Here is a 14,549-nt window from a genome sequence, read left to right as displayed (position 1 = left end):
TTCAGAGGCTACATACTGCGTGTAGGTCATGGACAAAACTAAGACGGTATTTACTAACTGAATTTTTATACCCTGAGCATATACCGATAGCAGATAATTTGTGACTACCCCCCACCACTGAAACCCTTACCAAATGTACATTAATTAGGCATGGACTCCAGAAGGTTGGGGACCCGTTCAAAGATACACAACTGTGCACCACGGAGGAACTCCTTTCCCACGGGATGCTCCATACATGTATAGATTCCTTCTTCATAGGGTCCGGTGGTCCCTGATGTGGGCAGTTCTGGATGCTGCGAGGGAGCCAGGGGACTTTGCCCCCCTCAGGCTAGTTATAGCTTCACCAAGCGGTACCCACTTGGTTTCACGTCTATATTATATTTCATTATCTCTCTGCCCTACGGTTGGCGTCAATGCATGTGCAGCCTGGGTATACCAATAGCTGACAAAATATGGCAATAGGGCTGTGCACAAATGTGTTATATTTCGAATATTAATCGCCATAAACTATTACATTTTACATATATTCATCGAGCTTATATAACCCTGCAATTGTTGGCCAAGATGGATCCCAGCACCTCACAAGTGTGCACTAGATGCGCTGCTCCTAGTGCCGATTTCTCGCACCTTCATGGAACTGTGGGCCAATTCAGGCCTACTCGGGGGCGGTCTTCCAACATGCATCTCTCATGGTAGAGCAGACCATACAACCCACACCATTGACAGCTTTGCTGGGGTATGTTCAACCTTTGAAGTCAAGTATAAGACGATTTACATTACAGCAATCTCCCTGCTAATCGTGAAGCGACAGATCTCTCCACATTGGGGCAGAGCTCAGACACAGACTATAAAAACCTGGCTCCATGACCTGATTCACTGACAATATGAGTGATATACACGCCACATTGCTACCACCAACTTCACGGCCGATTGACATTTGGCAACCATTAAAGAGCTACTTACTCAAATATCCCCTAGACAGAGACTGAAACTCTCACGTAGATATATTTAAACGGTGTATTGCACTGGGAGGTTGAAGTATGAAGCCGATTGCTGCTCAATATTAGTGATTGCAAAAAGATGTACATGCCTCGAATCACTGCAAGAATTGTAAAAGCAATTGCATTCGATGTAGCTCATTATGGCTACAATTGTTAATACCTTTGAAGAAAGCTCTCTGTACCCTGTGTAATGTTGGGTTATGTTTTTTGTTATTATCGATCAATTTCAAATGATTTGAGATGCTGTATCGTACTATGAATGAATGAGTATAGATTTATAGAGCGCAAACTTAGCCCAAGGGCGTCAAGGTGCTAACTGCCGAGCAGCAAGATGCGGTGAGGGGGAACATGCTCAAACTGACATATCCAAGAAAAGCCAGGTCTTTAAGGCCTTACGAAAAAGCAGAAGGGACACCCGACTCGAAAGTGCTTCTGGGAGGGAATTTCACAATTTGGGCGCAGCTATCGAGAAGGCTCTGCCACCCCACTTAATCTTCTTAAACCTAGGAACTATCAGTACGTTTTTTTCCGAGGACCGGAGAGGCCTGCCTAACTAGAGCCATAATAGGCTTCATGAGTCAGGCATAGGTTCTTGAACAGAATCCTACGGTCCATCGGCAGCCTGTGTAGTAGCTTAATCGAGGCCATAACTGAGTGATGTCTAGGAAGATTCAGTACCAGCCTGGCTGCAGCATTCTGCACCATCTGCAGACGCCGAACAAGGCCTTTACCAATGCCCAAATACAGGGCATTGCAATAGTCCAATCGGACATTACTAAGGCGATGACAGCCTGCTTACGTGCTTCAAAGGAGAGGTAATGAGAGATTTTCCTGAGAATCATAATGACCCGAAGCAGGTGGAGACAGTCCTATTGACCTGGAGGTCAAGAGAAAGAGTCATCCACAATCACCCCTAAGTTCTTCCCGTGAAAAACTGGACAGGGACAAACACCAAGTGTGTCCGGCCACCAGTCGCTGGACCAAATATCCCGTTTACCTCCAAAGACTTCGGTCTTTTCTACATTCAATTAAAAAAAATTCTCTGTCATCCATGAGGAGACTGCCCCCATACAGCTCCGAAAATTGAGGACAGAGTCCTTTACACTGTGTGTTATAGAAACCATTATTTGGGTGTCGTCCGCATAGGACAACACCTCAAGCCCAAAAGATCTCACCACATTTGCAAGCGGAGCAACATAGATATTAAAAAGTGTTGCACTCAAGAAGGAACCCTGAGGAACACCGCACGGAAAAGGTTTAGGGGCAGAGTAGAAATGGCCCAGCTTCACCATCTGCGCTCGCTCACTAAGAAAGGAGGCCAGGAGCCCCAGAGCAGTGCCCCCGACACCCATCTATACTATGCACTATCAATGCGATTGTACATTGCAAATCTCAATAAAGAAAAAAAAATAATGAGTCTGAATAATTAATAAGTGTGTATTCAATAGACAAATGATGATTTAATTTACATAAATGATTGTTTATGAATATTTGTTATGAACAGTTAACTAATGTGCGTTTTATTTTATTAGAGAAAGATGCATTGCACAATCCTTGGAGAACCTCAAAACCTTGCTTAAATGATTTTCTTTTCGTAAAATGTAAGCTTCAGAAGAGAATGTTTTTTGTCCTTCACTAGTTTTAAACTGCTTGGTAGTCTGTTTAGCAGTGCACAATTTATCTCAACTAATTTCCTCTTGATAATTTCTTATGAATGAACTTTTTCGTCAAAAGTTTATAAATCGGTGAGACATGCGCGAGGTCATGGAAAATGTTGCAAGAAAATGACCTGCTTCCATGAAAGGATGACTTAATTAGAACCAACAATGGACTTCCTCAAAAACGTTGTTGGGCTAGTATGGTCAGACGATAACCCTATTCTGAAAACCTATAAAATCGTGAAGAGGCTATGAATGATACTTTTAGGAGATTGTACATTACTATTTAGGGTATAAATATTTGTGCAAAAAGAGAATTAGTTAGTAGCTGTTTCTATGAGAGGAGAGCTTTGGTGATGTTCTTCTCTATGCCACTCGGGCTGAGTGCTGTCTTTGCTGACTGTCCGAAAATCTTTACACTTCATCGGCTAGTGATGTTGCTCCTAGTTATACCTTTTTGGCCAAGAGGTTAGCTTTCCTTCAAATTGCATGCTGTGCAATTATTCTCTAGGTTTGTATTAAACTAGACTGTACATTGATAATTGCAATGATATATTTTCATATTTCTTTTACTCTCCACTCATTTGCCAGTTAAATGGGTTTGTGATGAATTTGTTTTGAACGGTTTTCTTATTTGTGGTTTTATCTAACATTTTGATCTAAAAATGATTTTTATACTGTTTGATAATGTATTCATGTACTGACCATTCACATTCTAAAAATCTTAGATTAAAGTGACTTGATAAGTAATAAGAGTTTGTTGTTATTTATGGATTATTGGCAGTATTGTAAATATTATTACAGTTGTTGTTGAGTTAGATATTTTCTTCATTTAGGGACCTCATGAGGCGAATTTTATCCATCTTTTCATTATCTAGTCCCTAATAGCTCTACTTAAAAGATCCATTGAAGGACCTGATAAGTGGTTATTGAGTTCTCATGGGCTCGAACTGCTGACCATAAAGAAACTTGTGATATAGAATTAGTGTTATCACTTATGCAGTATAGACATTTACCCCATTTCCACTGCATCAGTTTTTGGTATTGCATCGGATGGTTAGTTTTTAGACTAATCATACGGAGTAATGAGTAAGACGGAATTTATAGGGATAGACGATTATTGACTACATACCTTTAGGTTATATGTTGTGGTCCATCGTTGACCTTAATAAAGTGAATTAGTGGGTCCGTCGTAGGCCTACGATCCAGGGATAAGCCTCAGACTTCGTGTGGCATACAATAAGTGGAATTGTGTTGTCTTCTGTTGATGCAGTGCTGAACAATGGTCGTATTGTGGGTATTGCACAGGGAATCTTGAGAGAGTGAAGAGTAGTGGGAGCTTATTTGCGTCATTTCAGAAAACTTATCTGGAAAAGTCCTGAGAGTTTTTCACTCAAGTAAGTATAAAATCGCACTGGTCGAGATTTTGCTGGAAGCAAGAGGAATTCTTGGAGTGCATGATTACTATCAAATTATATATTTTAGTGGAGCAGACAAGCTGGTTATATGTAGTTCATTTTGTCTAAGATTTTGATACGGTTGATGCTGATTTTGTAAAGGGAGGGTCAGTTGTAAGAGTTACAATGTATCAAAAGAAGTGCTGCGCTGGTATTGGACGGTGGAAGTGATATTGTCATAGAAAGAACTGCATTAGTATTGGTTGAATTTTCATGACCCGTGCTGGGATTGGACAAGTGAAGTAGAGTCTGGTTAATAGGAGTAATCATAACATGGAAAAAGAATAGTTGGAGGATTATTATGTAGACTAGTATAGTTTCAACATGAAGATACTAACATTGTTGAAGACATAGTTTCATAAGGATGAGCCTATACCTATTAGAGAAGGAATTCCCATACCGCCCGAATGAACCCCTGCTTCCTTTATGACATTTCAGTTGGGTTATCATACGTGTACTTGGTTAGAAAATTGGATGAATATACAGAGCAATATGGTGTTTTAGCATTTCCAGAGAATGGTACTTTCAATACTAGAATTCTAGAACATTTGAGGAGACAGATGAAGGATTTAAGACCTACTCCCAGACCTATGTAGTATGAAGCTCTTGGAGAATGGGAACATGAAGCATACAAAAGAGAAAGAGATAGGAGCCACAATAGATATAGAAATACTGCGAGTAGATATTCAGAAGCAAAATGGGATGTTCAAATAAAAATGTGGAGAAGAGATGTAGCAGGAGGAGCAAGAATGTTTCCAGTAATAGTAGCAGAGTCTAAAGAAGGAGAAACATGTAAAGAAAAAATAAATACGTTTGAAGAACAAAAATCTACTAATATAGATTTGATGGAAGGAAATTATGATATAGATGATACATTTTTAAATGAATTACTCATGAATAGACCTCCTCCATATCATGAACAGCAGAATAGGATAGAGACAAATTCCTTAACGAGTGCCCCATTGATTCAGATAGAAGCTCCTCGAGAGAGAAATTATGTAAATACGAGTCAAAACCAGAATTTAGAGAGAGAAAATCTAGTGCAGAAAATAACACAAATGAATTTGAACCCAGAAGTTTTGTTAGTTCCAGTAACTATTGGTCCGATAGTTCCATTATATATTGATGGACAAGGAATTTTTCAACTGCATACATTAACAATACCTGACAGAAGTATGAATGGAGATCCTGTAGTATATTGGAAAATGAGTGAGAATAATCAAGGAAGAATTGGGAACTCTAGAATAAATGTAAATGTAGAATCCGGAGATTCAGGACAGTTCATTAATGTTTCAGAAAGTATTATTGAAACTCCGAGGCAAAGTATAAATATAGATCCAAAAAGACTAATACAGCTTGAGGAAAAATTAACGCCTACATTAGGGTCAAGAAGTGGAGTGAGTGAAAGTATTCAGAAATCATTAGGTCCATTGCCAGAAGAATTGGATAAATGGATTAGAGAAATAGCACATGATTATAATGTACAGAATCAGAATAGAAAAAATTCAGGCGTAGATGTGAATAGATTATTATTTTTTTTAATTTTTATGTGCATTTTCAAACAAAGGAAACCGAAAAACAATATATAGCCGTGGCATTGCTTACATAGTAATGTGATACAGTGCAGGCCGTTGAATATCAGTGCGAGGGCATCAATCCATGTGGCTCATCGTGAGCGTTTTCTGTTAAGTCCAACCTTATTTCAACAGCACTTTACACATTCAATCCAGTAGCAAAGCCAGGTATATGGTATAACCGATACTTGACACATGTAGCTTATACACACAGACTACATTCCACACACCATCCCGTCCCCCCCAGGGTCGCACGCAGTGCATGGCCTTACAGTACTGTGGACTCACTTAAATATCGGCAGGATCCACAGTCCCTAGCTAGCTCACAAATGGTTCCCATATGTCCCTGGGTTGGAAGCGCAACGGCATTAGCTCCCAGTATTCCTCCAGCTGGGGTTTGCAATAGGTAACCTCTCTCACCCATTCCTTCACAGTCGGGGAGTTTCAGACCCCCAATACTTCGCCACCTGTCGTTTTGCCATTAATAGTAGAATACCTGTCAGTTTCTTCGCCTTCGTCAGTATATGAGGGACAACCCCCAGCAGTGCTATCAGGGGAGGGCATGATTGGGTCCTACCTGTTATGTTGCCTATGTAGTGCATTATTTTAGTCCAAAAGTTCGCTATCTGCCTACACTGCCAGGGCAAGTGTATGAATGTTGATGCTCCGCATTTCCAACAGAGGCCATCAGGGCGCAAATCCATCTGTTGTAATTGCACTGGGGTTCTGTAGACTCGGTGCATATACCTAAAGTGAATTAACCTGAGCCGAAAGTTTGGGGTTTGCTGCTCCAGCAGTCTACAGCTGAAAGTCCACTGTTTGTCCATTAGGGCCTCGCCCAAACCGCCCTCCCACGCGTCACCAGTCTGCGCTGCCGTAATCGGGTGTTCCCTCTGCGTGACTGAGTAGAGCTGTGTGACTAGCCTGCGACCCATTTCTACAGTGAGGATGTTTTCTAGTGCTTCCAACTGTGGTGGGGGTGCCAGAAATGTTTTTAATTTCCCTCTACAGGTCGCCCGTAGTTGGTAGTAAGTAGCATGTCTGCCGCAGTAGGGGCAATGGATTCACACATCTGCTGTATTGAGAGAATTGTATCCCCGGGATAGAGATCCTGCCTCGTCTGAACGTTATGTGCCCGGGCCAGCGCCTGCACCTGCTTCTCCATCATTGATGGGATTAACGGGTTGTCCGCCAAGGGCATGGAAGGTGCGTATAGCACGTCCATGTGTACTCGCCTGCATAGCCCCCCATGCCCACCATTGGGATTAGAGATTACAGGTCAGCTTCCATGATTCTTTAATACAACACAGCACCTCCTCCTGTATTTGCGGTCTCTCGTTTCCTGTTGTGTATGTGGAGATGTAGGCAGAGAAGGGTGGAGTCTTGAATGCTGGGCTGCCATTGCGTAGATTTGCCATTTCCATTTGGAGGACCACCATACAGTCATTGATTTTATTTCTGCATTCAAGTGGACACAATATCAATGTTTTACTCATTTGTTAATCTGAGCCTGGATTTTTCGTAGATTACATTTTGTGTTTCTTTTAAGAAATATTTTGTGGACAATGTTTTCATGTTGCTAGTATGCTACCATTGATGGATGATGTTTACATGTTTTTTTTTTATCGGTTACTTTACGGATTGTTTTTTATGTCTCTGGGTATTGATGTTTTTATTCATATGCGACTCAGTAGATTTGTTTCGACAATGAAAATTAATGTCTCCTTTTCTTATTTCCATTTTGTCATATATAATGTACTTTACTATCATTCATTACAAATATACTTGCTGTTATCCTGTAACTCTGCAAAAATTTCAAATGCAAATAAAGATTAAAAAAAAGAAAACAATCAATAAGTACTGCCATGAACTTACATATTGATTAAAACCGTGGTCTATATTTTACTGGAAGTATATTGGTTTAGGTGGTACTGGTGAGTTTCTTCCAGGCATTACAGTTGTATGAAATTTAGTAACCAGGTCCCTCTTGCCCAGTGCTTATTTAGAGCCAGTAGTTTCCCGTGCTGTGTACCGGCATTTGTCAACAACACTAACGACAATCTGCCACAAGGTGGCGCTGTTGTCGACAACAAAGAGGAGTACCATAACAGTTTTATTCATCAATTTTAAAATGACTAATACCTTCCGCAGTGCCGCCCACACCACTCGTAGCTTTGTGGGCCTTGAATAGTCTGCAGTGTCACACTTGTAGCAGTGTGATGGTTAGTAGATGTATTGGTGCCGTCATTGGCAGGACGAGGAGTATCGCACGCTGCAGTGGCCTCCTGACGAGGGCCCTGGCACTTATTTATTTACAAATTGAGCACTGCTCTTGCCCTCTGGTTTCCAAATGGTATATCCACCTGTACATTTAACACTTCAATTATCAACGTCTTTACTTAAAGAATGTGCTCCGTGCAAAATAGGCACCAGAACTTACTATACCAGTTTTTCAGCTCAGTAATTCAGATGGAAAAATGCAATGAACACGTGCTACGCTATTTCTAGAACATTATTACCGGAAGGAATGTCCATAATGTCCACTGTGACAGCCATATCTTATTAGCCTTAGTTCACATAAGTGAACACATTCGTTTTCTGAATGAGGAGTTATATTTTTCATTAACTACAGAGAGGCTCTTCGGGAGTCCCTTGATACTGTGCTTTTGAGGGAAAGCGGTCCTTCCCGGGCAGAAGTGTGAGGAAACCCGATTACTCACATTTCAAGGAATTTAGATAGATGAGGTAGTACCACACCCACCATAAACAGAAAGCTAATGCCATCCATCAGAAAAAGGCCAGAGGAAACACAAACAAATGTGGAAAAACTGTGTGGTAACATTATAATAACAACAAGCTGTCCACTCCAACTCTATATTAGCTGTTTAGCTTTGAACAACCAGTGTAATGCTTCTGAAAAAAAAACACCATAGTTTCTTCCTAATTTAAAAGCTACTATATTGAACTACATCAGTGCATCCCTTATTGCTAAAAGATGCTTCAGATCCGTGTTGCACCCACCTTGTAATGATCCAGGGCATCCAGAGCCAACGTATGCCCATGCGACGAATACATGCACAGGGCAGCCAGCAGCTCAAACACCTGCTTTTTCACCATAACATTTGATGTATCCAAAGCTGCAAAAAAACACAAAGGATAAATATGTTTAAAACATGTTTATAAATTAAAGAACATCGGACTGATTGTCTAATTGAAGTACCAAGATTGAGAAAGTCCAAAGGGATGACATTTACTGACTTCTTATATAATGGAAAAATCTGAATGCTCATAAAATGTCGTATGAAGGCGTCTGCGTGTTTTTAACAATAGGCCGTACCTAATACCAATACCGTTCAAGTACGTAAAAAGAGCATGTACTGCAGACATAACGGAGTAGGAATTTGGAATAAATTAAAAGAGCCATGGGGGAAAATTGGGAGGGGGTGGGTGAAATGGTTAATTGGTGTAGAATCATTTTTTTGTACAGCTGGGGAAACCACACCAAAGGAGGGTGAAGTAATGGAGTAGAGTAAATCACCACTGAAACATAACTATGAATTGCAGCTTTTCTTAAACTATGCATTTATAATTAAAAATCTGCACACCCCGAATCGATAGGTAAGCCATTAAATTCAGTCAACTTTACATGGCCGATGCTACGGACCACCTTTGCGCAAGTAGGTGTTGGGTGAGGAGCATAAGGTTGATTTGGTAGGTTTCTTGTCGGTAGTTATGATTGTTATGTAATTTTTTGTCCCAAGTAGGAAACCTAGAAGTGAATTGTGGCTGTACTATAGCTACACCGAATAGGAAGAAGGAAGTTGGGAAATTATACTGTGGTCACTTCTATTCAATGTCCACATATTATAAAAGGGAGGAAAAGGAGGAATATGTATCGGGGATGTTGTAAAGTCACAACACAGGCTCAAAACACAGATAGGAGTCAAATTATACACTTCTGTTTTAGACAATAGTGCGGTCGTCATGCTGAGAGAGCTCAGCATAGCACATTATACGGTGGAAAACAGGCCATGGACTACTGTAATAAGTATTCAAATTCACACAAAAAAGGAAAAAAAATGACAATTACGAAAGTAAACAGGGGAAGCTTTAGTTCTAGAAGCAGTTTATGCTGTTTTAGTTATATTATCAATAACATATCAATACTGGATGATTAGCTGTCTGGCTCAGGTTCCCCTCCTTCTACCACCCCCACCCCACAAAAAAAAAAAAATTCAGGGGAGTCATTGAATAGCAGAACACATGCTTGAGGTCTGGATAGCAGATTTGCGACTATACAGAGGCAAAGGTTAAAAAAAGTAAAAATATTTGGAAGATAGGATTTTTGATTGAATTGTTTTGCTTATATTTAGGAAGTGAAATCAGCTTTGAGAGGTGTGAACCACCCCCATAGCAGAAGTAGACCAGAAAGTCTTGCCTCCGGAAAGTAGGAATTTAAATTGGTGAAGGTATAAGTAAACCAGGCCTTTGCTGACTCGGTTGGTGATACTATTGGAGATTTATGGGGTAATATACGTTCATAAAATGTAAAAGTAAAACGTAAATGTTAATGAATATACATTTTGAGTACAGTTAATGAGAGGTTATGTCGAGAAGTTACAATGAAAGAGGTTAGTTAAGATGGCAAAGCTGGTATTCGATAGTCAAGAAACTATGCATGATGGGCCTGTGCAAGTGAGTACCTGTTATAAGTGCATCAAGGGCAAATGCAGGCTACTGCATAAGAACACACACAGAAATGGAAGAAAAGAAGGCACCTTTCTTGTGCTAAGCTTAAGCAGACCAAATATATGGATAGTCTACAGAGTGGGAGAAGAACAGGGTTGGACTGGCCTATAGGGCAACCTAGTACAGTAGACGGGTATACCCAAAAGAGTCACTGGGACCTGGTGCAATGCGATACATATGAAAGTGGGGTCCCGGTTCACAGTCTATACGACAAAACAAACAATTCAAAATGATCATGTACATAAAAAAGAAAATTCAAGAATGATAGAAAGGTTAAGCACACTTATTTAATCACAATGCGTAGAAGGGAAATAAAGCGTACATCTTTGACGTATCGATTACAAAAACAATTGTGCCCCAAGGAGTGTGAAGATATAGAAGTGCACGTGAAGAAATAAGTGATAAAAAGCTATCCTGCCTAAAAAATGGAGGACTAATCTTAAAATTCACAGTTATATTTGGCAAATGGTGGTGAACCAAGGTCAACAGGTAGTACCCCCTAAATGGGTATTTCACTCTTGAAAACCATGCCTATTGCTCATCAACATGTTTTATTATTTAAGATGGCTTCAGCTGGTGGTTGGAAGGAAGAGAAGTCGATGTTTTGACCCATAGAGTGTAGCTAGGTAACAATACAGCCTTAGAGGGGGTCTTCATCAGGACAGTGATAGAAGGGGAGGGGTTCAGAGATCTTAAAACAATGACAAAACATAAGTATAACGAAGGGGAACTAAAGAGTTAAAAGGAAACCAAAAAATGGTAAAAAGTAAAATTACCGTGTCAATTAAACATCACTATAATGGGCCAGCCGGCTCCAAAATGGCGGTGGGTGATAATTTGTAATATATACAAAGCGAAACGATTTATTAACCATGTTACCTAAAAGATTCAATCGTACAAAATGACAGTGATTGAAGTACAAGGGGACTCACAGTTAGTGGTTTCAATGTGCAATAACTCGACATATTCAATCAAATTGCTGGTGCTTTCATCTGACGTTGCTGCATTGGAGAAGCATTAAAAAACACGGAGGGAGCAGCATTAGGAGCAACTAATATCAAATAACTAAGGTACCAAATACATAGAGGCAAATAGGAAAGATGGGCGGGTAAGGGGCGGAGGCCATTTACTTGCGGTAGCCTAGCCGGTCTAAAGTCGAGTGATGAAAGAGCCTCAATGTTCGCCGCGTCCGCGGTCGATACAATCTCTAGAAAATAGGGTAAACAATGGGGGACGTTGAGAATACTAATCCCAATACGATCGTACTAGAAGTACAAAATTACGTGTTACAGAGTGGAGAAAGCATACCTGATGTATCAGAGCCTTTTGATAAGTCACGGAGATGTGTCAACCTCCTACTTTGGCAAAACGAGTAAGCGCTGTGCTGTCTCGGTTAATGAGAGTGCGAGTCGCGTCCAGCGCGTGCACGTAGACTAACCCACAATGTGTATGATAATAGTGGAAAGACTACATGTGAAGATGCCACAGAAAAAAGGAAAGATATAAAGGTCTACCGATAGTCCCAAAACTAACATTTCCAGTGCCATAAAAGATCATGTCAATGCAGTAAAAGATCGTATCAGTGCATATTTGTCAAAAACAATCAGAGCAACAATAATAAAGGCGCGCACCTCCCCAAACATGAGGGTGTAGTTCCCAAGATGACAGTGTCACAATGCGTTGTATTTAAAACATTGATTGCACAATTATCTCAAACGTGGTTTTATTCAATTAGAAAGGTAGAGTGATCAGTCTCGAAAAACAAGTTTAGGGGTGGGGCAGCACCTCATGGGCAAAGGGTTAATCTAGAATCGAATGAAAAACATAGTGGGACTAGTAAAAATATATCAATTAGGTAGTGAGTCTGCACCACTCGAGATATGAGAGTGTGGTAACCCAATCTTAAGATGGTAAAAATAAAATACATATCGGCTCAAAAAACTTTATGCAAACAAACACGTATCTCTCAAGCATGAGGATGAAAGTGTCACATTAATGTGGCATATTGTAGGAGTGGCATCATCGAGTCTGTATATTAGGATGACATGTCCCTGACTGGGTGTGCCCTAGAATTATGCTAAAAATGTGTCATATGTAAAAGGTCTTTGGTGCAATAATTAGCAGAATATCAAATAGGAGAGAAATATGAGAAAATTATAATAGCCTGTTATTTTGACAGTGTCGCCAGTTGAGGGTCGCTACTTTCCAGTTCATTAAGACCGTTGTTCACAGAGTCAAACAGGGTCATCCATTTGGATTCACGGATGTTCAGGATCTTGCTGATATTGCCCCCTCTGGGGCCAAGCGTAACTTTCTCTAGAATAATCCATTTCATTGTATCTGGAGCATGGCCGAGTCTCTTAAAATTCAACCAAAGCTGCCCCTTGTACTTCACATCGTATCCTGCTACAGTGTTGCAATATTCTGGATTTTACTTTTTGTTGGGTTTGTCCCACATAAAGGTGATCACAAGCGCACTTAATTGCATAAATCACATTGACTGAGTTGCAGTTTGTATGTGATTTTAGAGTGATCGTGCGTTGATTGTGCGTAAATTCTTTCGAATGTATTGTCATCGGGCATGCCTTACATGATCCGCATCTATGGTGGCCTAGAATGGGTGGAAGGTTCCACAGTGACAGCACAGTTGATGGTTCTGGAGTTTCAAGAAATGAATGAACAACTCGATCTTTGATGTTCTTTGCTCGTTTGGAGGGGGAGCGCCTGTTGAATGTCATCGGAAATGAGTGCCCAATGCTTGTTCACAACTTTTTTATATGGCATTTCTTTTAGTCAAAAAAGTAGTTACACAGATCATCCGATCAGTATGGGGATCATCTCTGTCTCTTGGTTGTAGCAGTTCTTCTCTGGGGCTATACCATGCCCGCTTCCTTGCCCGTTAAATGAGTCTGATAGGGTAGCCTCGATCTGGCAGATGATAAGTGAGTTCCTCCGATTCTGACATGTAATCTGTTTTACGTGAGCAGTTCCTGCGGAGACGCAGAAACTGCCCAAAAGGTAGATTGTCCCTTAACCCACGCGGGTGGTGCCTGCTGTATTGTAACAGGGAATTCCGTTCCGCCGGCTTTCTGAAAAGAGTAGTTTGAAGGCGACCTTCTTCTTCAAAGATTTTAATATCAAGGAAATCAATTGCGATTGGATGGTAAACTTGATATCGGGGCTATTATCATTCAGCCAGGTGTGAAAGCTCTGTAGGTCTGATGTTGATCCAGTCCAAATCATCAGCACATCATCTATATAACGAACCCATAGGTCTATATTTTGACTAAATGGGTTAGAGTTGTTGAATATATACTAATCCTCGTAGTCGGCCATAAAGAGGATTGCAAGATCTGGAGCAAATGCAGTGCCCATAGCAACTCCCTTAGTTTGGAGAAAGAACTCATTTTGAAAAATGAAAACGTTTTTCATCATGGCTATTCTCAATAAATCAATGATAAAATCTGTAGGGACTGGGACTGGTGCTGTTCTACGGTCAAGAGCTCTTTGTACAGTGTCCAGTGCAGCAATCTGAGGAATGCTCGTGTATAGTGACACGGTGTCACAGGTTACCAAAAGTTGTTTGGTTAGATCAAATTGACAATCGTCCACCATGTTGATTGTTTGCATCGTGTCACGGAGGTAGGCTCTAGTATTTTCAGCAATAGGCTTAAGGAAATGATCCACATATTTGCATAGTGGTTCTAGCATGGAATCACAACCAGATATAATCGGTCGCCCAGGTGGGTTGGACATGTCTTTATGGACCTTGGGCAAAGTGTATAACGTTGGTGGTCTTGGATGACGTGAGTTGAGAAAATGAAATTCTTGATCTGTGATATATCTTTGGTCTAGTCCACCCTGGGTGACACGGAGGATCTCTTGCGCAAGCAGTTTCGAAGGGTCAAGTGATAGTTTAGAATAGCTAACCCCGTCCGTCAACGGTCTGTAGATTTCTTCTTTGTATTTTTCCACATCCTGAACCACTATGGCTCCAGCTTTGTCCGCTGGTTTGATGACAACCCTCTTGTTGTCTTTGAGAGTGTTAAGGCTTCTTTTTCCGCAATGCTGGTGTTGAATTTAACATATGTACGTGTATCCCCAATCTTA

At 40.6% G+C, this 14,549-nt stretch overlaps 1 protein-coding gene across 1 annotated transcript in view; it reads right to left on the bottom strand.

The window, feature by feature from the left end:
- The window catches only part of LOC144781425 (inverted formin-2-like), a 103,590-nt gene that overhangs the window by 12,327 nt on the left and 76,714 nt on the right, over nucleotides 1–14,549 (bottom strand). Inside the window, exon 3 of the mRNA XM_078660276.1 lies at nucleotides 8,712–8,827. Within this exon, the coding sequence (XP_078516402.1) occupies nucleotides 8,712–8,827 (116 nt within the window). The remainder of the gene's footprint in view (nucleotides 1–8,711; nucleotides 8,828–14,549) is intronic.

The sequence above is a fragment of the Lissotriton helveticus genome, chromosome 9 (genome assembly GCF_964261635.1).
Source record: "Lissotriton helveticus chromosome 9, aLisHel1.1, whole genome shotgun sequence".
NCBI classification, from domain to species: Eukaryota; Metazoa; Chordata; class Amphibia; order Caudata; family Salamandridae; genus Lissotriton; species Lissotriton helveticus.
Note: the sequence above shows the minus strand (reverse complement) of the source record. Positions and strands in the feature narration are given on the sequence as shown.